The sequence below is a fragment of the Prunus persica genome, chromosome G3, assembly GCF_000346465.2.
Source record: "Prunus persica cultivar Lovell chromosome G3, Prunus_persica_NCBIv2, whole genome shotgun sequence".
NCBI classification, from domain to species: domain Eukaryota; kingdom Viridiplantae; phylum Streptophyta; class Magnoliopsida; order Rosales; family Rosaceae; genus Prunus; species Prunus persica.
Window position 1 is genome coordinate 25,357,085 of NC_034011.1, and position 20,516 is coordinate 25,377,600.

The 20,516-nt window shown below is 39.9% G+C and overlaps 6 protein-coding genes across 7 annotated transcripts; 5 read left to right on the plus strand and 1 right to left on the minus strand.

The window, feature by feature from the left end:
- Positions 37-2,598, plus strand: LOC18782561 (serine/threonine-protein kinase D6PK). The gene is made up of 2 exons (XM_007217485.2): positions 37-1,185; positions 1,618-2,598. The coding sequence occupies exons 1-2, from the start codon at positions 485-487 to the stop codon at positions 2,492-2,494; spliced, it is 1,578 nt and encodes a 525-aa protein (XP_007217547.2). The 5' UTR covers positions 37-484; the 3' UTR covers positions 2,495-2,598.
- LOC18784180 (glycerol-3-phosphate 2-O-acyltransferase 6) lies at positions 4,561-6,430 on the plus strand. The gene has a single exon (XM_007216884.2). The coding sequence runs from the start codon at positions 4,747-4,749 to the stop codon at positions 6,292-6,294; it is 1,548 nt and encodes a 515-aa protein (XP_007216946.1). The 5' UTR covers positions 4,561-4,746; the 3' UTR covers positions 6,295-6,430.
- Positions 6,734-9,891, plus strand: LOC18783590 (probable prolyl 4-hydroxylase 7). The gene is made up of 8 exons (XM_007215633.2): positions 6,734-7,112; positions 7,188-7,274; positions 7,414-7,471; positions 7,601-7,705; positions 8,414-8,471; positions 8,566-8,741; positions 8,830-8,890; positions 9,325-9,891. Exons 1-8 carry the CDS (start codon positions 7,006-7,008, stop codon positions 9,630-9,632), a joined length of 960 nt encoding a protein of 319 aa, XP_007215695.1. The 5' UTR covers positions 6,734-7,005; the 3' UTR covers positions 9,633-9,891.
- On the plus strand, positions 10,365-13,138 carry LOC18782369 (transcription factor MYB35). The gene is made up of 3 exons (XM_007217712.2): positions 10,365-10,747; positions 10,838-10,967; positions 11,478-13,138. Exons 1-3 carry the CDS (start codon positions 10,615-10,617, stop codon positions 12,328-12,330), a joined length of 1,116 nt encoding a protein of 371 aa, XP_007217774.1. The 5' UTR covers positions 10,365-10,614; the 3' UTR covers positions 12,331-13,138.
- Positions 13,629-16,647, minus strand: LOC18784401. Of its 2 annotated transcripts, none has more exons than XM_020560970.1 (9): positions 16,304-16,647; positions 16,097-16,177; positions 15,636-15,983; positions 15,392-15,527; positions 15,132-15,294; positions 14,703-14,831; positions 14,331-14,525; positions 14,094-14,216; positions 13,629-14,002 (listed from the first exon to the last, which is right to left on the minus strand). In XM_020560970.1, the coding sequence occupies exons 1-9, from the start codon at positions 16,362-16,364 to the stop codon at positions 13,892-13,894; spliced, it is 1,347 nt and encodes a 448-aa protein (XP_020416559.1). In that variant the 5' UTR covers positions 16,365-16,647; the 3' UTR covers positions 13,629-13,891. The 2 variants fall into 2 exon arrangements, with proteins under 2 accessions (XP_020416559.1, XP_007215323.1); XM_007215261.2 differs by having other exon boundaries at positions 16,284-16,647.
- LOC18782027 (putative rRNA methyltransferase YlbH) lies at positions 17,083-20,266 on the plus strand. Its single transcript, XM_007217724.2, has 10 exons — positions 17,083-17,275; positions 17,378-17,472; positions 17,559-17,654; positions 17,846-17,950; positions 18,148-18,252; positions 18,536-18,674; positions 18,871-18,983; positions 19,069-19,125; positions 19,537-19,799; positions 19,953-20,266. The coding sequence occupies exons 1-9, from the start codon at positions 17,122-17,124 to the stop codon at positions 19,645-19,647; spliced, it is 975 nt and encodes a 324-aa protein (XP_007217786.2). The 5' UTR covers positions 17,083-17,121; the 3' UTR covers positions 19,648-19,799; positions 19,953-20,266.

Genomic DNA, 20,516 nt, shown 5'->3' on the forward strand with positions numbered 1-20,516 from the left:
CACCAAAAACTCAAACCAGAGCAACGCCATAACGGTATTGGCTGAGGGGGTTTTGTACTTTAAACTATGTTGGCTTTGCACTTTTGCTCATTAGAAAAATCTGAAAGGCTTTTGTCGTCCTCGTAAACAGGGATTCTCTTCTCTCTCTCTTTCCTCTCTCTGTGTTTGTTTTTGTCTCCAAGCTGTAACATTTTCTGGGACAGAGAGTAAGAAATGGAATCAGACCCCAACCCAGTCATTGGGTCTCTCACCACCCCGTTCCTCCCACACTCACACTCTCATTTCAAATTTGAATACTGTTTTTATTATTCAGCCTCTTTTGGGTCCCTATGCTCAGCTCTCTTCGCGCCCGCGTCTCTCTCGCCCTCTCTTTGACCACCTCGGTCATACCCCATCTCCCACCTTGACCACCAACCCCCATTTTTAACCACATCCTTTTTCTCTTTGAACTTTTACCAAACACTTCATCTGCAATCTCTCAACCATGGACAAACCAGCCAATACTGTCGAAACCCATGACAGTGAATCTGTCATCAGCAGCCTCCAAGATCTTAGCTTCAAAAACAGTTTCAGTATCAGCATGTGTAGCAGCACCGTTTCTGGGTCTGATAACAGCGTGAGTAGCAGCACCAAGGTCAGCGATGGGACTCAGGAAGCTAACAAGAACTCTGAAAATGCTGAGTCCTCCATCGTAGATTGCGAAGACGATAGTGACAAAAGCACTCTATGCCAGGCGGGTAATTCCAGCAGGTTCGATCCGAATGAGGGCAGTTTTCGGAGCTTTTGCCCATCGAAGCCGCACAAAGGCAACGACATGCGATGGGATGCGATACAATGCGTGAAAGCCAAAGATGGGGACTTGGGTCTGGGCCATTTCAGGCTTCTGAAAAAGCTCGGCTGTGGGGATATAGGAAGCGTGTACTTGGCTGAGTTGAGAGGGCTTGGTTGCCTTTTCGCCATGAAGGTAATGGACAGAGGCATGTTGGCTGGGAGGAAGAAGCTGATAAGAGCTCAGACTGAGAGAGACATATTGGGTTTGTTGGACCATCCATTTCTTCCAACCCTCTATTCGAATTTTGAGACGGAGAAGTTTTCTTGCTTGTTAATGGAGTTTTGCTGTGGTGGGGATCTTCATACGCTTCGGCAGCGCCAGCCGGGGAAGCATTTTACTGAACAAGCTGCGAGGTTAGTGCTAATTGTTCACATTTACTCATTGCGTTGTAACCTAAGTCTTAGCCGAATGTTATATAGTAAAAGTGAACTCTTTTAGCTCAGCTATTGCAGCTTAGCAGATTATATATGATTTTATTTTGTTTTTTTGTTCTACTTTATGATAAAGATGGGCTCTGTTTTTGTTCTACTTTGTGATGGAGATGGGCTCTGTTTTGTTGGCACAGGGGAAAAGCTCTCTCCTTCCAACCTGTATTATAATTTTGCATTCAAAGTTTAGGACTTTCATTAACTCTTTTTGATTGAAACTTTGATGGGTAGCGTTTTATTTAGTCAAGTTTCCAATGTGAACTTATATTCTTTTGCACCATCATCACTGTGAACTGTCACCGTATTATTATGTTGAAAAGTAAATTAGGTTTTTGATAGTTTCATTATCTTGTGCAGGTTTTATGCTTCAGAAGTGCTTCTTGCACTTGAGTATCTTCACATGATGGGAGTGGTGTACCGGGACCTAAAACCCGAAAATGTGCTGGTGAGGCAGGATGGCCATATCATGCTCTCTGATTTTGATTTATCATTAAGATGTTATGTGAATCCTACTCTTGTTCAGTCTAGTGATGAGCCATCTTGTAGAATCTCTTCATACTGTATTCAGCCGTCATGTATTTTGGATCCAGCCTGCAAATTACCAGTTTGTGTTCAGCCTTCTTGCTTGCAACCATCTTGCTTTAAGCCTCGCTTTCTAAGATCCAAATCAACCAAGGAGAAAAGTGAAAGATCAACTTCGGGAAATTCAGATTCATTGCCTGTACTTATTGCTGAGCCAACTAATGCCCGCTCTATGTCATTCGTCGGAACACATGAATATTTAGCTCCTGAAATAATAAGAGGCGATGGCCATGGTAGTGCTGTTGATTGGTGGACATTTGGTATTTTCTTGTATGAGCTGCTGCATGGGAGGACACCATTCAAAGGCAATGGAAACCGGGAGACGCTATTCAACGTGGTTGGTCAGTCGCTCAAGTTTCCGGATGGGTCTAATGCCAGTTTTGCTGCCAAGGATTTGATCAGGGGCCTGCTTGTAAAGAACCCACAAAAGAGACTGGGATTTAAAAGAGGTGCTACAGAAATTAAACAGCACCCCTTCTTTGCAAATGTTAATTGGGCTCTCATTCGCAGCACACACCCTCCAGAGATCCCAAAACCATTTGATCTTGCTGTTCTAAATCACACATTCAAGTCTGCAGTGCCTCAAAATGACAAGGGAGCTACCGACTCAAACCGGTCATCAGGTCCATATTTAGATTTTGAATTTTTCTGATGAATTTTGATGGGAAAGGAAATGATTTCTAGCAATCATTCTTGTGACGTTCTTGGCGCTTACTCATGTTCTCAATGAATCTTTTCTTCACATGATTATTTCATTTAAACCATTGCATGGTATGTTTTTTACGCAAGCATGTTTTCCTCTTCTAACATATAATTGAACAATTAAAAATGACCATGAAAAAGAGTTGTAGGGTATAGACCCTTCCCTTGCTGTCGTCTGTTCTTTGTCCTGGGAGGTTCTTAAGGTGGCCCTCTGGCTATTGGTGTGTGGTGTGGTGATGGGATGGTCTCAAACGCTTTTCCAGATTCTCTTTTCTTGTTTATATGCCGCAGTCTGAAATGACCTGGAAAATGCCTGCAACTTTACCTGGAAATGCACTTTTGAAAAAGAAAATTTTGACATGGACAATACAGAAAATACGAACGAACCCTGTTGTTTGTCTCCCTTCCCTGGCACATTGATCTCTTTGTTCTTTTTATTTTTCGCCTTTATCCGTGTGGGATTCTGCTTTTCTTGAATTGTTCCGTGTGGTTCTTTACTTTCTTTTTCATGTGCAACCAGGCTTTCTTTAAAGATTATACTTTATCACTGTGTCCTTTTCTTGGTTTCTAGCTACTTCTCCAATTCAAGTTAATTTGGTGGTCATTACTAGACTCTGAGAAAATATCAAATGAATAAAAATGGCATCGATTCGTCTGCAAGTTCTGTTTAGCAGCATGCTCCCTACATTTCTACCTTCTATCAAACACAATAATATTGAGCCAAACTAATCAAAATTCAGCCAATGCTTCACCAGTTACATGGCTTTCTTTTAACCACATTCACCCTTGTTTCTGACTTCACCTCTCCTCTAAAGGCCAAATGACACTTGGTCTGGGTAATTTTATCAGTTTTCATTTAGTTCATGTAGTCCCAATTTCAGATATTACACGAACATCACTTGAGATTTCAAATTATTTTCATACAATTCCTTTTTGTTAATTGTCCGTCTAAAATGGATGAAGATGATGGCGCCTTTTTTCTCACCATATTATATTGATAGGATGAACAAGCATTATATATAGATTTATGGCATTTAAATCTCTAAAGTTGTAGTAGGTTTCGCCCTCTCCTCTCTATCATCAAAGACAGGTTTGACAGTCAAAAATCAAAAAGTTGACTTGTACCAAAGTAATTTTAAACTCAGCTCCATTAGCTTCACCAATTACACGCGTATTTTTTAAACCTCATGCATATATCCTCGGCTTGTTTGTGACTTCACCTCTCCTCTAAAGGCCAAATAACATTTATTATTATCTAGTATCTTCTCTACTACTTACACACCAAACGCACCACCAACAGACCACAGTGGCTGGTGTGATCACATCTATGGTCCATTGATGAAGAACTGGTCTTCTTTTCCCACCAATATATTGATAGCACGAACAACAAGTATTTAAATCTCATTGAATTTCATACGGAAAATGTCACGTCACTCCATTTTTATAAAATATATCAATGCAAATCCTTGATAACATAATAAAATTTTAATTTTCCTTCACTTATATATTTTTTTTTGCCAAAGTTAGAAAATAATGAAAAAATTTACACACACAAGTACCAAAATCGAAGCTAATCCAACTAACACCACCAGATTGATATTTTCCTTCATAATTTTGAAGTCCTGTAATTTTCAACCTTCTCCTCTTCATCGGGATTATGCTAATTGGGACACCGGTGGGCCGATCAAAGACAAAGAAATGAAAGCAACATCCCATCACCTTAGGATCCAGACAAAGACGAGGGCACAACACGACAAACAACGGCGAGCTAAACGAAGATGCTTACCCCTAATTTTTAAGTGCTTCAGCAAAACGCATATTAAAAACATTAAGAACTTGATAGAGATCAAATATTCGTCATGCATGGCTAATAACCTAATATTTACAGCATCTTTCTTTATTTCTCGTTCATTATTAAGCCTAACACACAACACACACGTATTAATTAGCTTAACCACATCGGCGAATCCGAAGATTTTGTCGCCATCCCCAAATTCATTTCGGAAATCTCGGCGCCACTGTCATTGGTCTCATAAGCCAAAACAGTTTGTCTCACTACAATTTAATCACCAAAACTTTATAAATATCCACAACTCAACCCAATTAGCCAGGTGCTAATAACAAAGTAACACTAACATTATTATTAGTACCAGTTTTCCATAGCCGCATTGGCCAAATTGACTAACTTCCTTCCTTCCCAGCATGGCCTCGACGACAAAGGAACGCTCTCTTCCTACCTTCCCAACAATCCACCAATGTCCTTCAATCGGTCGTGAAAAGCACACCGTGGTGGCGGACATGGACGGCACTCTGCTCAGAGGCCGCAGCTCCTTCCCTTACTTCGCCCTCGTGGCCTTTGAGGTCGGAGGCATATTAAGGCTTCTCTTTCTACTACTCGCATCTCCACTCGCCGGCCTTTTGTACTACTGTGTCTCTGAGTCCGCCGGCATCCGCGTCCTCGTTTTCGCAACTTTCGCAGGCATGAGAGTTTCCGACATCGAATCTGTTGCACGTGCGGTTCTCCCGAAATTCTACTCAACTGACCTCCACTCCGAGACGTGGAGAGTCTTCTCTTCCTGCGGGAAACGCTGCGTTTTGACGGCGAACCCGAGGATCATGGTGGAGGCGTTTTTGAAGGAGTTTTTGGGTGCGGACATGGTGCTCGGGACAGAGATCTCCACGTACAGAGGCCGAGCTACCGGGTGGGTCCTCAACCCCGGGATTACAGTCGGAAAAAACAAAGCCGACGCGCTCAACAAAGCCTTCGGTACTGACCCGTCCTCGGCCCCGGATATTGGGCTCGGAGACCGGAAAACTGATTTTCCGTTCATGAAGCTTTGCAAAGAGAGCTACGTGGTTCCAGCTAAGCCGGAAGTCGAGCCGGTAAGCCACGACAAGTTGCCGAAGCCGATAGTGTTTCATGACGGCCGGCTCGTCCAGAAACCAACGCCGCTCATGGCTCTGCTCACAATTCTTTGGATCCCCGTCGGCTTCATGTTAGCTTGCTTGCGCATCGCAGCAGGCTCACTGCTCCCTATGCCCGTCGTATACTACGCTTTTTGGGCCCTGGGCGTACGGGTGTACATCAAAGGCACCCCGCCTCCTCCCGCTAAGAAATCGATAGGCCAAAGCGGAGTTCTTTTCATTTGCTCACACCGAACCCTCCTTGACCCAATTTTTCTATCCACCGCCTTAGGCCGTCCGATCCCGGCTGTCACGTACTCTTTGTCCCGTCTCTCGGAGATAATCTCTCCCATCAAGACCGTCCGGCTCAGCCGTGACCGAGTTACCGACGCCAACATGATCAAGAAGCTACTTGAACAAGGAGACCTAGTCATATGCCCCGAAGGGACGACATGTCGGGAGCCGTTTTTGCTAAGGTTTTCGGCGCTGTTCGCGGAGCTGACCGACGAGCTCGTGCCGGTGGCGATGTCGAACCGGATGAGCATGTTCCACGGCACCACGGCCAGAGGGTGGAAAGGGATGGATCCGTTTTACTTCTTCATGAACCCTAGCCCGGCTTATGAAGTGAACTTCTTGAATAAGTTACCGTACGACTTGACATGTGGGGCCGGGAAGTCGAGCCATGAGGTGGCGAATTACATACAGAGGAACATCGCCGCGAGCTTGTCGTACGAGTGCACGACGTTCACTCGGAAGGACAAGTACCGGGCTTTGGCCGGAAACGACGGCATTGTTGAGGAGAAGCCTAAGCGTGCTGCCGCGGCTAAGAAAATCATGGGCTGCTGATGATTTAAGGCTAGAAATGATACGTAAATCGTGTGCTTTTCATTCTTCTCGGGAATTTAATCTCATATAATCACATGCATTGTATAACAACACATATGCATGCATGCTAATTAATATAGTCATTTCTTTCTCGTTTGATCTGTACTTTTTGTGTTGATTGGTGTTGCGTCGTCGTCATTTTGTAGAAAACAATACAATTTTGTGCTACATGCATTAGTTTATCTGAACGTCCGTAAAAGTAAAAACATGGGTGAAAATTAACTGGCCCAACAATGAATAGGTGGGCTTGAAACATACCCACAAGATTCCAAAGCCCAATATTTGTCGGTAAGTATTTGTTGGACAACGAAAACAATGGTGTCGCGAGTGCGACCGCTTTCTTGAAATTCTTAGGAAGCTTCCAGAAAATAATAACAATGGTGTTGCGAGTGCGACCACTGACAATACAATAACCAACAAAACCGACGATATTCAGTGGGCGCCCCGTTCATTTGTCTCAAGTTGAACCAAGAGAAAGTTCTAAACGAAACCCCCACCCACACACTCACCTCCCCATTTGCCCACCGACCAGAGTCCTTTGACATTTCAATGAATTAATTGCAAAACAATACACCCACCGTTTTGTTATTTTTCTCCACCATAAAAACGGTCTTCCCTCTCTTCTCTCCAATTCTGTACATTTCAGACCTTGCCAAAACCCTAGATTTTTTCATGGATTCTCGATTTTTGCTCACTCTTTCTCTTTGTTTCCTTTGCATTTTCCCTCATCTCTCCTATTCCAGAAGTCGCGTCCCAATATTGATCGAGGAGAAGAAAACGTATCTCTCTCTCTCTCTACATACACGTTTGTATTTTCATTGAATCATTTTGTCTGAACATTGTTTGCATTGCAGGGAGGGATCGGTGCTTAGACTGAGAAGAGGCGCTTCTTCTGCTACCTTCGATCCAACTCGGGTCACTCAACTCTCGTGGCATCCCAGGTTTTCTTTTTCTCAATTGCATTTCCATTACTTTTTGCTGAATTTCTCTTCTTCTTTTTTTTATCATTGTTTGATTATTTCTATTGTTTGCTTTAACTTTTCTTTCTTTTTCGTCTTTTGTGTGATCAACAATCTGCAGGGCTTTTCTTTATAAGGGTTTTCTTTCTGAGGAGGAATGTGATCATCTAATCGAGATTGTAAATTATTTTTCTCCCCCATATTTTCGTTACATTTTGCAGTTTTAGTCCGTCCAAAACAGTAATTAGAGTCTTTGTTTAATAATGTAGTTTTAAATATGATTTGGTTTGTGTGAATTTTGGGGGCAGGCAAAGAATAAGCTGGAGAAGTCTATGGTGGCTGATAATGAGTCTGGTAAGAGTATAGAGAGTGAAGTCCGGACAAGCTCCGGAATGTTCCTTCAGAAATCTCAGGTTTGTTAATTCCTTTGCTTTCTTGAACTAATGGTTTTACTTCATTGAATGGTTTTGTTTAAATCAATGCACTTAGCGTGGTATGATTTATTTTTCTTCACTTTATGTGATTCGATATACTTTTGAAGATTCATGTAAATTGCTTACAAATAGAAGATTTATATAAGTTAGTGCATCTTACCATGTTGCACATTGGATTATACCCGCTCGTTGTAGTTTCAACAACTCATACTAGTCTTTTAGGCAGTTTTGAACCTACATTTCAGCAGAATTGTTAAGCTTCCTTTGGTGTTGTCCAAGTTATGGATCAGTAAAAAGTCTGATAATAATGGTATATTTGGTAGACAATTCTGTTGAACATATTTATGTGGTGGGAATGGAACTCAGTGCAAAGATAGGTTATCTTCTTGCATCTTATTTAAATCTACTTACGTTGTCGTTCTTCATAGTACAAAAGTTCTGAATGGGATTATTGATCACACCTTCTTATGTTTGTGTTGGAAAGAAGAGAAGTTCCTACTTCTGTTTAGCTGTCAACTGTTTATCTTTCTTACTATGCTCTGAGGTCCAATCCCACTGTGTGGTGAATGTAGCCATGTGTTAAGCATGTATTCGAAATTGCAATCCATGTTCTGTTACTATATATTCTACTCTTTCTGACTTTTGAACTCGGAAGGCTGAGTTGGTGTTCTTTGTTTCACCTTAAAGGATGAAGTAGTTGCTAACATTGAGGCCAGGATTGCTGCATGGACCTTTCTTCCAATTGGTAAATTTCCGACGTGCTGTTGATTTATGATTTGTTGGACTTTTAAGAAAGTGTTTTATTTCATCTTTATTGAACTATTTTATTATTTAATCAGAGAATGGGGAGTCCATTCAGATACTGCACTATGAACATGGCCAAAAGTACGAACCGCATTTTGATTATTTTCATGACAAGGCTAACCAAGAATTGGGTGGCCACCGTGTTGCCACTGTGTTGATGTATCTCTCTAATGTTGAAAAGGGTGGGGAAACTGTCTTTCCCAATACGGAGGTAAATGGGTACTTGCATCACTGGGTTCTCCTGTCCTTTTTTCTCCCCGACCTCTTGAATTTCATTGTTCTTTCTTATTTGCCAACAGGCGCAAATGTCTCAATCTAAGGATGATGACGCGTCTGATTGTGCTAAACAAGGCTATTCAGGTATCACTTTATGATTTGGTCACATAAACTAAATGTATTTGAATTTTTTTTTATAGTTCTCTTATAACTAATTCACAAATGTGTATCACTATTTAACTAATTCATGTCCAGTACAGTAAATGCGGGAAGGGGGGTTGTGAATATTCTTTCTTACTACTTTGTACTTCATGTAGGCAGCATTATTATCTTAATTCACTTTGAGTTGGAGAGAGGAGGAAGGGGGTTGTGAATATTCTTCTTCCTGCATTTGTAGTTCATATATCAACCCCAATTTAAGTCAGAGAATGAGCTACATAGCCATTGAAATTCATTCATTTGAACATCGATTGTGCTGTTATGCTATTTTACTCATGTCACAATCATTTATCCACTACGTTTGTGTCTCCTATCATAATTTCGTTTGACTGTGAAGTTCTATTTTTGCATCCTGACAGTGAAACCCTACAAGGGTGATGCCTTGCTGTTCTTCAGTCTTCATCCTGATGCAACAACCGATCCAAGCAGTTTGCATGGGAGCTGCCCTGTCATTGAGGGTGAGAAATGGTCTGCAACCAAGTGGATTCATGTGAGATCCTTCGAAAAGTCACTAAAGCATGCAGTTAGCGGGGACTGTGCGGATGAGAATGACAACTGCCCCCTATGGGCCAAAGCTGGTGAATGTGAAAAGAACCCTACATATATGGTGGGTTCGAAGGGTCTTCCTGGGTTTTGTAGGAAGAGTTGCAATATGTGTTCATCCTAGGGAGGTCAATATTTGCAGTTATTTGGCTTCTTGGGTCTATACAGAGGGGTTAATGCTTAGTTGTATATAACATCGAGCTCGGCCATAGTGAGATATATATGTTAGAGCTGCTGCCCGGATTAAACTTTTATAGTATATTCAGTACTTGAGCAGTTTACTATCACAAAGATGAAGCTTTAATTTCTCCACTATTTTTAGTGGTATAAAGGATGATATTAATATAAACAAATTTGGGTAAAAAAATGTGGTTTCTTTCCAATGCTCCTGTTAGTGGTGTGCATGTGAAATAACCAAGCGTTGAAGCGTTGAAGCATAAGCCAGTTCTGTACACGGTGATGATTATGAACCTTTTTTGTTTCTCTTTGTGATTGACCCCAACAAAAAAAAACCTTGAAATGAAATGTGAAAAATTAGGGGCCAAAATGAGGTCCTTGTAGCAGGTGTCTAAATTCGCAGTACATTTTTCTGACTCTATAATGGGTGCCTGCTAAATGCCATCATAAGATGTTTACATACTAGGTTCGCTTGCATGATGATGAAAATTGTATACGGACCGTGAACCCTTGTACAAAAGGGTGGCCTAGTTTACAATAGTTTCATTGTTGTTAAGCTTAAGAGAAGCCCTTTTTATCTAAAGGACAGTTAATTTTACTCTGCTTGAGCCTTAACCAAATAATCCACCCAATTTGAACCTGGGTAGAGTGCACCAGGAGCCAACACATATGTGAGAGAGAGAGAGAGAGAGAGAGAGAGATGCATAGTTTTGTGATGTCATGTTAAACCGTTTTCTAAGAGATGAAAATGTTCATGCAATTCTGGTTAATTGAGAGCCGAATGGCATGCATTTCTTGCCTATTCTCTTTGCTAATTAATCCTTTCCTTTCTTCTTTTTAAATGTACTTGCAAAGTTTGGAACTTGCATCACCATTACATAATTCTCCTTCACCTCTCTCTCTCTCTCTCTCTCTCTCTCTCTCTCTCGATGGGAAGGCCACCTTGCTGCGATAAATCAAACGTGAAAAGAGGCATCTGGACTGCAGCAGAGGATGCCAAACTTCTTGCATACATTTCGAAACACGGAGTTGGAAATTGGACTTTGGTTCCAAAGAAAGCAGGTTTAAGTTTTATGCTTAACTTTTTCAATGCAGGTATTATTGACATCATATTCATACATACAAGTTTCTAAATTAAGTGTCTGTTTGCAGGACTTAATAGATGCGGGAAGAGCTGCAGGCTTAGGTGGACTAATTACCTGAGGCCTGACCTCATACATGACAGCTTCACTCCTCAAGAGGAAGAGCATATTATTAACCTTCATGAGGCTATAGGCAGCAGGTGGAGTTTTCTTTTACTTATTTTCTCCTTTCAATAGTACTTGGCTTTAAGATAATGCAAACCAAATGCACCTAAGACCAGAGCAACTAGTTTAAGTAGATAAAAGACCAAGAGATCAACCAAGATTAACATCAAAACATCAATCAAATTTAAAGATCTAGAAGTTTTGATTTAACAAGAGATCCTGCAGATATATGTAAGAAGATGACAGATAATTCCTGGTGATTTGGTTTGTTTTAAGGAAGCTTTTGGATCTTATTGTTTTTAATGAGTTTTCTGAATTTGTTGATGCGAAAAGAGCTTATGTGACTGAAGTTCTAGAAGCTCACAACAAAAATTACAGCCAACTGGAATATATATATATATATATATATATATATCTATGCACAACTGTTTTAACAGCCTGTATTCTGTTAGAACTGCATGCATAATCTCTCTCTTTCTCTCTCTCTCTCTCTCTCTAAGCTCTAAAGTGTGCTCTTAAGTTAACCCCATGCTTATGTAGTGCAGGTGGTCCCTCATTGCAAAGCTACTACCCGGAAGAACAGATAATGATGTCAAAAACTACTGGAACACTAAGTTGAAAAAGAAGCTTTCCAAAATGGGAATTGACCCTGTAACCCATAAACCTTTTTCTCAGATCCTCTCTGACTATGGAAACATCAGCAGCCTCCCAAGCATCGATAATCAATTCGGGTCCTTTTTAAAGAACTTGAACAACACGTTCGTGCCCAAATCAGAGCCGTCTTCAGGCATCACAGGACTGCCCTTGGGCGTCAACACATATTCCAATATGATGATGAACCCTATAGGATCAGACAATTCCACTGCTAGCACTCTTTCATTGGGTATTGTGGCTCAGTTTCAAGAAATCAATCAAGACAGTGTGCAAGTGCAACCACACTTTTTGAATGAAGTAGCTTCCTCTTGTTCATCATCATCTCCTCCTCATGCCACTGATCATCAATTAAGCTCTCAGCCAACTTACTTGTGCCAGCAATCTCATCATGAGGCTCAAATTACACCATCTTCTTCCTTTAACTGGAGTGAATTTCTTCTGCATGAACCCTTTTCGTCAGCTGATGAACTCAAGCAAGAACAAGATTTCCATGGAACAATGATGTCATCCTCATCAGCTCTTCCCACACTTGCTGGTGGAAGTGAACACAACTTGAAGGCAACAACTCAGGCATGTGATTTTGGATCATCAGCCATTAATATTGGAGGCCAAAGGAACAATAACTTGGCTCATGATCAAGCTTCTTCATCTTCCATGACTTCTTTTGTGGATACTATCTTGGGTCAAGATAGTGAGATGCAGGCAGCGTTTCCTGAACTTCTAGATGCTTCTTTCGATTATTAATTAGTGCTTGCATTGTATGTCACACTTTACTATTATATTAATTACATAATGAAGCTTTAATTTTTCATAGTCATAAATAACATTTTAAAGTAATTTATTAACACTTGACATCATAGTTACTCAACCAAAGACAGAAAAAAAAGAAAAGAAAAGAAAAAGACAGACAGAAATGAACTGGGGTCCAAGGGATGGATAAGGTCAATGTAATCTAGAATTTTATTAACTACTTCAAAAAACTACTGTCTCTGCTGGACTTGCAATGCCTATTCATATTGCCAAGTCACTTAAGAATAACTCCTCTCCCTCTCCTCCAATAGAATTGTGGCTTTATTTATGAGTAACTGGCCACAAACTTAAAGAGAGCAAAACAACCTCAAAACAAAAAACAGTTTTGTTAGTTTAAGAAGGAAAGCCTTTTAATATCATCCTCATGAGTGAGACACGAAACAAAGACAGACGAACACAAAGACAAACACAGAGAAAGAGAAAGAGACAGAGACAGAAAGTATTGAGATCAATGAATGCATTGCCGAGATCATCGATTTCATTTAGGAGGCAAGGCTCTTCCGGCCTCATTTGGGAGGATAGGATTCAAGTACTTGAACAGAAGCCCGCTCTGCAGGTCACAATTTCCATTAAGAAAAGTGACTGTCAAGAGCATGCTTCGAATCTCGACGAAAGATTTCAAGACAGAAAGGATGTTGATTCACCTTCCCCACCATTACCAGAGACATCTGTACCTTCTAAACCAGAAAAAAAAGATCGAGGATGTTCCTTTTCTATCCTGTTTGGCCGATGTATGCGGTCTCCTGCAGCCTAGATTGGATCTTAGTTTTATATGTACATTGTGAAGGTAATAATTGTGGAACTACATTAGCTTAAATCTCTTTAAATTTTCTTAATTGATCTTTAAATTAGTCGGCTTTGTGATTATGGATGCATGTGTGTCGTCGATACCTGCCGATTATGAATGAAAATCTTTATCAGCCATGCTCTTCTCATAGACATTTGGAAAGATGACATTATTGATCATCAGTATGCAGATAACGCAAAGAACATTTAAGAAAAGGGTTAGAAATATTGATCAGAACGCTAAAGGATCAAATGCAAGAGCAACTTTCAGATATAATCAATGGATAAAATGGATCAGAACACCAAGCCCGTCACGAGGGAAAAAAGAACGGAGGAACAGGATTAAAAGAGGCAGATTATGATCAGGTTGTAGCGGATGGATGTAATGCAATGGCAGAAAAGCTGTTTAATCAGCGGTTGCAACCTTTGTAGAGAGCACAAGCATAAATCAAATGGGAGTATAAATAAAAAATTTATTCTCTTTATTTTACTCTTCCTGCCAAAACTTTACATTTAAGAGGATATATACAAATAACTCAAAGATGCTCAAACGTCACAATTTGAGACTTCAGAAGACGAATTTTAGCGTCCAAGAAACCCGTGGTTTGGTAGAAGTTAACTTGTTTATGAGTTCTTCATAGTTGAAGTTAACTTGTTTATCTGTTCTTCATTGTTTTAAGATCCTTCAGTATTTAAGCTCTTGTTGGGATTACAGAGACTTTTGACCCAAAACCCCAGATGATGATTTATTATTGTAGTCGACTTTATTCCACCGTACACAGCATAATAAATGCTCTGGCAAGTCTTCTGCCTTGTTCCCCTGTTTAAATACGATGCATAGCACAGATCAGGTATGGATACAAGTAGGAGGTAAAAAAGCCATGCTCAGAATCATGTGATACATTGTTTACCTGAATTGTGAGACCAAAATCCAATATGCATAGCTTCATTCTTTCGTGAAATGCTTCAATGCCTTTTCTAGAGATGTAGCTGAATCTGTGCATATCCAAATCAATCTCGAAGTAGTTTTCTCCCTGTAAGAGTATGATGGGGAAAAGAAAGAGTAACTAACTAAAGCTATATGGTGTAACCTGCGATTATTACATTTTTACTAAAAGGCATGTAGAAAAATATAAACCAAAACTTACCAAGTAAAATTCATGTTGAGGACGTGAAAGAACAGGTTTTTCATTGTAAGCATTCATTAGCTTCTTCTCAGCTGTACTTAAATGAAGATCCTCCAAATTTGCCACTCGGCCTAAGATTTTCAATCTTTCCCTGAAGGGTGCAATTGTATCAACAGGGAATCCTCTCACTCTCTCCACTTCATCATTGATTAATCTCTGTCAAGGAACAAAACAAGCACGCAATATATTTAATCAACTGGTTGTACTAAATCAACACAACAATTGAGTCATGAGTCTACAATGAAGTATGTTTTCCAGGCAAAAAACATCAGATTTTTATACATGTTGAAAATCAGGATTCGGCCACTGGTAGGAGGACTTCAGGCAACTTACACTGATACTTTCTCGAAAATGAGGCGGAAGCTCTTTTGAAAAACTTTCAGAAATCTTATAGTACATAACTAAATTCATTCCTTCTCCATCACTTTCGCCTTGAAAAAAATTGGCTGGATAAAGTGGTATCTGCAGCATAGAAGAATACACATAGAATATGAGAAAAATTATATAGCAATGTTTAGCATTAGAACAAAAACTATTCCCTGGCCTAGAGGACAGATTATGAACTTATCAACAATTTTAGCATGGAACATTATGATTATGAATTTTAAATGCTGGCGCAAAGAACATGGTGATAGAATGTGATCAGAATACAAAAATAACCATAAGAGATTCGCAGCACTTTTCAACTTCCAGTCAAAAAAATATAATGAAACAAAATAAGAGGTACAAAGTCCAGTAAAAGAAATTTTTAAAGGAGAGCACCTGAACATTTACAACAAGAATAGAAGGGACATCTTCAGCTGAATTCACAGCAGGAAGATCCACGAAACGAGCAATATGATCAATCTTCCTCTGAGATAAGAAAATATCAGCGGCAAAAGGATAAAATGCAGCGCAATTTGGAGCAGGCTCTTTCTTTTTATCCCTGTCAAGCAAATGAAGAGTTGATGCAACAATAAATCAGCGAGATTATTCAGAAAATAATAATAATAATAAACCTCATCAAAATACTACGTTCTCACCTAAGATAATTTTTCCCCCTGACTTTAAATGTGTTTGGCTCAAGAGGTGACCAACAATCTGGCATACTCTTCTCAATGGGGCAGTATGGAATTGTAGAACCTGCAATTGGTCTTTTCACAAATGCCTTTGGTGATACTAACACAAAAACAGAAGGTGAAGTCAGCTGCCAGTCCACGTTATAAAGTTGTATCATAAATTCACAATAATAAGAAAAGGGTAACAGAGTCTATGGGCAACACTCACATAATGTGGGTGTAGGATCAGCTGCTGTAGCTGCAGCAGAATGCCCTTCCCTCCATTTAAAGGAAAGAACTTTCCTCCTCAAACTTGGTGTGGCTGGGTTTATTCTCTTGTCACCTGAGGGGCTAGCCAGACAAGGCAAGCAAGCATTTTGAAGAATCCCACAATGCTCCAACGCTTGCATTTTGTCCACTCCAACACTCTCATCCACAACTTCATCTCCAGACACAGCAGAGGTCGAATGCAATGGTGGTTGCGGTTCCCTTGTTCTCTGGCGAGAAAAATTGTGACCTTTCGGCGATGAAATGCTCAAAGTGGATGCACTTTCTGACCCATTTAGAGACACCACATCTGCAAATCAAAGCAACCCACTTCTTAACTCCATCATTCCATTCCATTCCATATGTTTAAAAAGTCTAAAAATTTGTAAAAGTACTGAAAAGTGAGAGGAAAAAAAAAAATACCATCATGAACACTATAAAACTCGTCATCTCGCTCGGACTCAATCGCCGAGTTTGCATCAAACCACGCCGCATCCATACTTCCTGTTGGTCAGTTCTCAGCGAATTAAATGAAATTGAAATAAAAAAGATTACAAAAATAAATTAAAAAATGGACCAAACAAACAGTAAGAGAATCAATTATAAAGACCTTGGAGTGTAAGAACAGACTTAGGGTGCGAGCGATCGGAAGACGAAACGCGCCTGCGAATAATTCTTCTTTGGCGGCCATTCTTCTTCTTCTTTGGAAACCCAAAAGTGCAGGCCTTCGGCCTCGAAACACAAGCTCCCATTTTTCTCTTTCTATCGGATTGGGCAACTTCTGCTGCTGCTGCTGCTTCTTCTTCTTCTTCTCTTTCAGTCTGTGATCGATCGATTAAGCAATTAAACAATTAATTAGACACAGTGGGATATAATTCTCTCTCTCTCTCTCTCTCTCTCTCGGCTTCGGAACTGGGCAAAATTGTAGTCGTTGCCCGCTGTTGAAAAGTCAATCTTGATCACGACGCAGTAATTATTAACTCCAATTAGATTTTTCGTTTATTTATTAAAAACAGTCAGACAGTTGGTGGCGGACGTTGTGACGCGCTCTTTCCACGCATCAAATCAACACCGGTTCAGCGCCCGCCACGTGGTACTATGACTGTGATGGCAGACTCTGTGCGTGCATGTATTTTCTTGTTGTACAGTGACCCTTTTTTCCTGTCGAACTTCATCTGTATTCGTGTCGCGTTTGTGTATGCCTAGCTTTCCGAGATCCTTATTGGATGGTTTGATTGGATGATCTTGCACGTGTGTCTGTTATCAAAGCACCAACTTCGAGGAAGGTACTATTTGTTGGGCCTGTAAATGGGCCCCTAATCACTCTAACCGAGCCCATCTCTAAATGGGCCGTTTGGATCGTCCTCGGCCCATGTTAGAGATACGTTCATATTTTTCAGAGATAAGTGAGAAAGACGCTACATTCTCTGGAGCTCAGGCAAGTGGAAATGGCGGTTTCTTCTTCTCCGATTCTATCTCCATTCGGAGTGAATATAATATCTGCGGACCTTGGCTCGTCTTCTACCGGTCTTCCTCGCTTCAATTTCTGCTCCATACAACGCAACAATCGACGGCCATCCCATGTCATCGTCCTCTCTTCGAGTAACCTTATCGTTCTTTTTTTTTTTCAAACAGTTTATTTGGATTCAAATTTCGTTATCAGGGAAAAAAATCGAAGCTTGTGCTCTGTTTTAATGGTTGCAGAGTCGAGTAAGGAATCGTGGAGTGAGGCTAAGCGAGTGTTGATGGAGCAGTATGGTTTCAACCCCGACGAGGCCTTATCTGAGCCGCCTCCGAAGGTTCCTCTCTCTCTTTCTTGCTCGTCCATTAATCTGTTGATTATTTTGGTCATATTTTTTTACTTATATGGAAATTGGAATGTTAGAGCAAGAGGAAGAAGGAGCTAAAAGAGGCAGGCAAAGACAAGCAAATCGCACCAAAGGAGCCTAAGCCACCGCGAACTACCCATAAGTTGCTTACGGTGTGCACATTTTTCCAACTTGTGTCTTTTATCATTTGTTATTGCAAGTTAAAGAACACATTTAGTTTCTACTTGTTGATTAGCTAAAGGGTGGGTGGGTGTAGTACATGTTTCACAAGGGAGACCATTTGTACCAATTATATTAAGATTTCATGAATCTGAATTGCTGCCAATGTTTTCTACCACTGTAGGTGCTTGGAGGAAAGGCTCGAAGAATGAAGTTGCTCTCTCCAAAGGGCATGGATGTACGCCCAATGATGGAGGTCGTCAAAGGTGCAGCCTTTGATATCCTTCAGGTAATTATTAGTTTGCGTCTGTAGAGAGCCTAGAGGCCATCCACTATTCACATTCCTCTGCTAACAATTGAAGATTATCGTATTATAAAACAGAGTTTCTGTTGTTTGGTATTTGCTTTTAATCAGATTTGGGAAGTTTGCTTGTCAATACCCAAAGTTCTGTGCTTGTGAACTAATATTTGTGCTACAAATCTTAGGCTGCCGGTGGCTGTCCTGCATCCTTAAGGCCTGGCCGTTGGTTAGACTTGTACAGTGGTACTGGATCTGTTGGAATTGAAGCTATTAGTCGAGGATGTTCTGAGGTACCATTCAAAATTTCTTTCATATCTCTTGCTACTGTAAACTGTTATATTTTCAGCATAGTATAGTTATGTACCCTCTTCGGTGGGGTCTTGAATCATCACTGAACAAATAACAGTCTGAGGTAGTTTTCTCACTTTAGGTGCAGTTGGGATCTGAACCTGGTATTTCCAACATGATTTTCAATGCATTTCTTTTTGTTTTTGTTTCTGTCATATTCAATCTTTGGGTCAGGGAACTTTCATCCTTATGAAATTTCTACCTTTTACAATTACAAATTTCCAGGTACATTTTGTTGAGATGGATCCATGGGTCGTTTCAGATGTTTTACGTCCAAACTTGGAATGGACTGGGTTTCTTGATGTTTCAGTTATACATACTGTTCGTGTTGAAAAGTTCATAGAACGTGCAAAGCAACTTGCAGGTATGTGCTGCTGCTGTTCTCTCTCTCTCAATTTTAGACAAAGGATCATGTACAGAGTAGAAGATACTATAATCCATCATGCAAAACTTGTCTTATGATTTTAGATTTGTAATATTTCTTGGAACATAAGTAACCATGTTTGATTTTTTTTTTCTTCGTAACCAGTCATTTTAAAATAAAATTCAATTTTCTGCAGGTAAAGAACCATTTGATTACATTAGTGTTACCCCTCCGTATATGGAAGTTGACTATGCTGTACTCATGGATCAAATATCAAATTCAGCCTTAGTTGGAGAAGATACCTTTATAGTAAGTCGTTTTTTTTTAAAAACATTCTGCTATGTGCTTATGTTTTTGCTAGTTCTTCATTAATCTTCCAATTTTCATGGTCTAGGTAGTTGAGTACCCACTAAGGACTGACATGCTGGATTCATGTGGATGCCTTGTGAAGGTAATGCAAACTATCAGCAATTTGTCTATGAATAAAGCATTTTGAAGTTAAAGTTAATAGATAAGTATACTGACCACGTAACTATAAAATGTTTGGGATGGGTTAAATTTGAAGGTGCTAGCAAGGTAGAAGTACATTAAGAAAATGATAAATAATACTACCAAAGTGGCTTCATCCATATCCGTTGATTATCTTCTTCAATTATGCTTCCATGCAGCCATAGAAAGAAAGACCTCCCTCTATGAATTTTCTGTTTTCTTCTTGATGAAATTGTATTACATGCTATTTATCCACCATGAATAGAGTTGTTAGTGTTTAATACCAGATAGTATTGTTATGTATGTTTGAGTATTGTGGAAGCTGTGTGGTTTACGGGTTTCTAAGTGCTAATAATCTAATATGGTACTGCAGATAACGGATCGTCGGTTTGGTAGGACACACTTGGTTATTTATGGACCCAAGTGGGCTGAGAAGAAGAAGAAGAAAGAAAAGTTACTTCGGGGAGTAGCAGTAGAAGTTTGACAGAAGCCAACATATGGGAGGGGAAACTGAATCCGAAATTATGAAGGTTTCTTGGAGGATGCAATTGTGCATTCTCTTCTGCTATGTTGAGACACAATGAAATATTTACCTTAACAACTTTGATGCTGCATCAGCTCTAATGGGCTTGCACGGTAAATTGCCATTTCATGGGCAGTGTATATTCAATTGTGTTTGTTACATCTCTCTTATCAAAAAGGGAAGAAAAAAAATATATATATATATATAGTTTTATGCTTATATCCATGTTGTTACATCTCTCTGAGTTTTGGATTTATATATTGCAGGTCAAAGACTTCACTGGTAAATTTGATCTCCTGACTGATCAACAATTGTTAGAAGATGAGTTAAACTTTTTTATGTTAGAGTTGAGTTTTGTCAAAAATATGTAAAGAATCTGAAACTAATTTTTTGTATATATTTTTTTTATTGGAAAAGTAACTTTGTAGGTAGAGTTAATTGGTCGAATTCCTAAATGTTTATCTTCTCCCAATATCTGAATTGCTGAAATTCTTTTACCACCTAAATTTCTCATATTTGTACCTCTACTCTTTGTAAATGTTTTTCCCGTCAATGCAAGATACGCACGGTACACAGAGTATGTCTCTTGATCTACCAATGCTTTAGTTCTGAACTTTATTTGATTCATTATGGTGTGTGGTCTTCATTCAAGGTCGGGAATGGAGGTCATAGAATAGAAGAGCACATAGCCTTTAGCATCAAACTGATTGACCCCACTAATTGATCATTTATGCTGATAAGATCTAAGGTGAAAGAAGATACTTTTGACCTGAATCTGTTGGTTTTTGTAGCACAGAATCAACACTGGGCCCTTGAAAGCACAATATAGG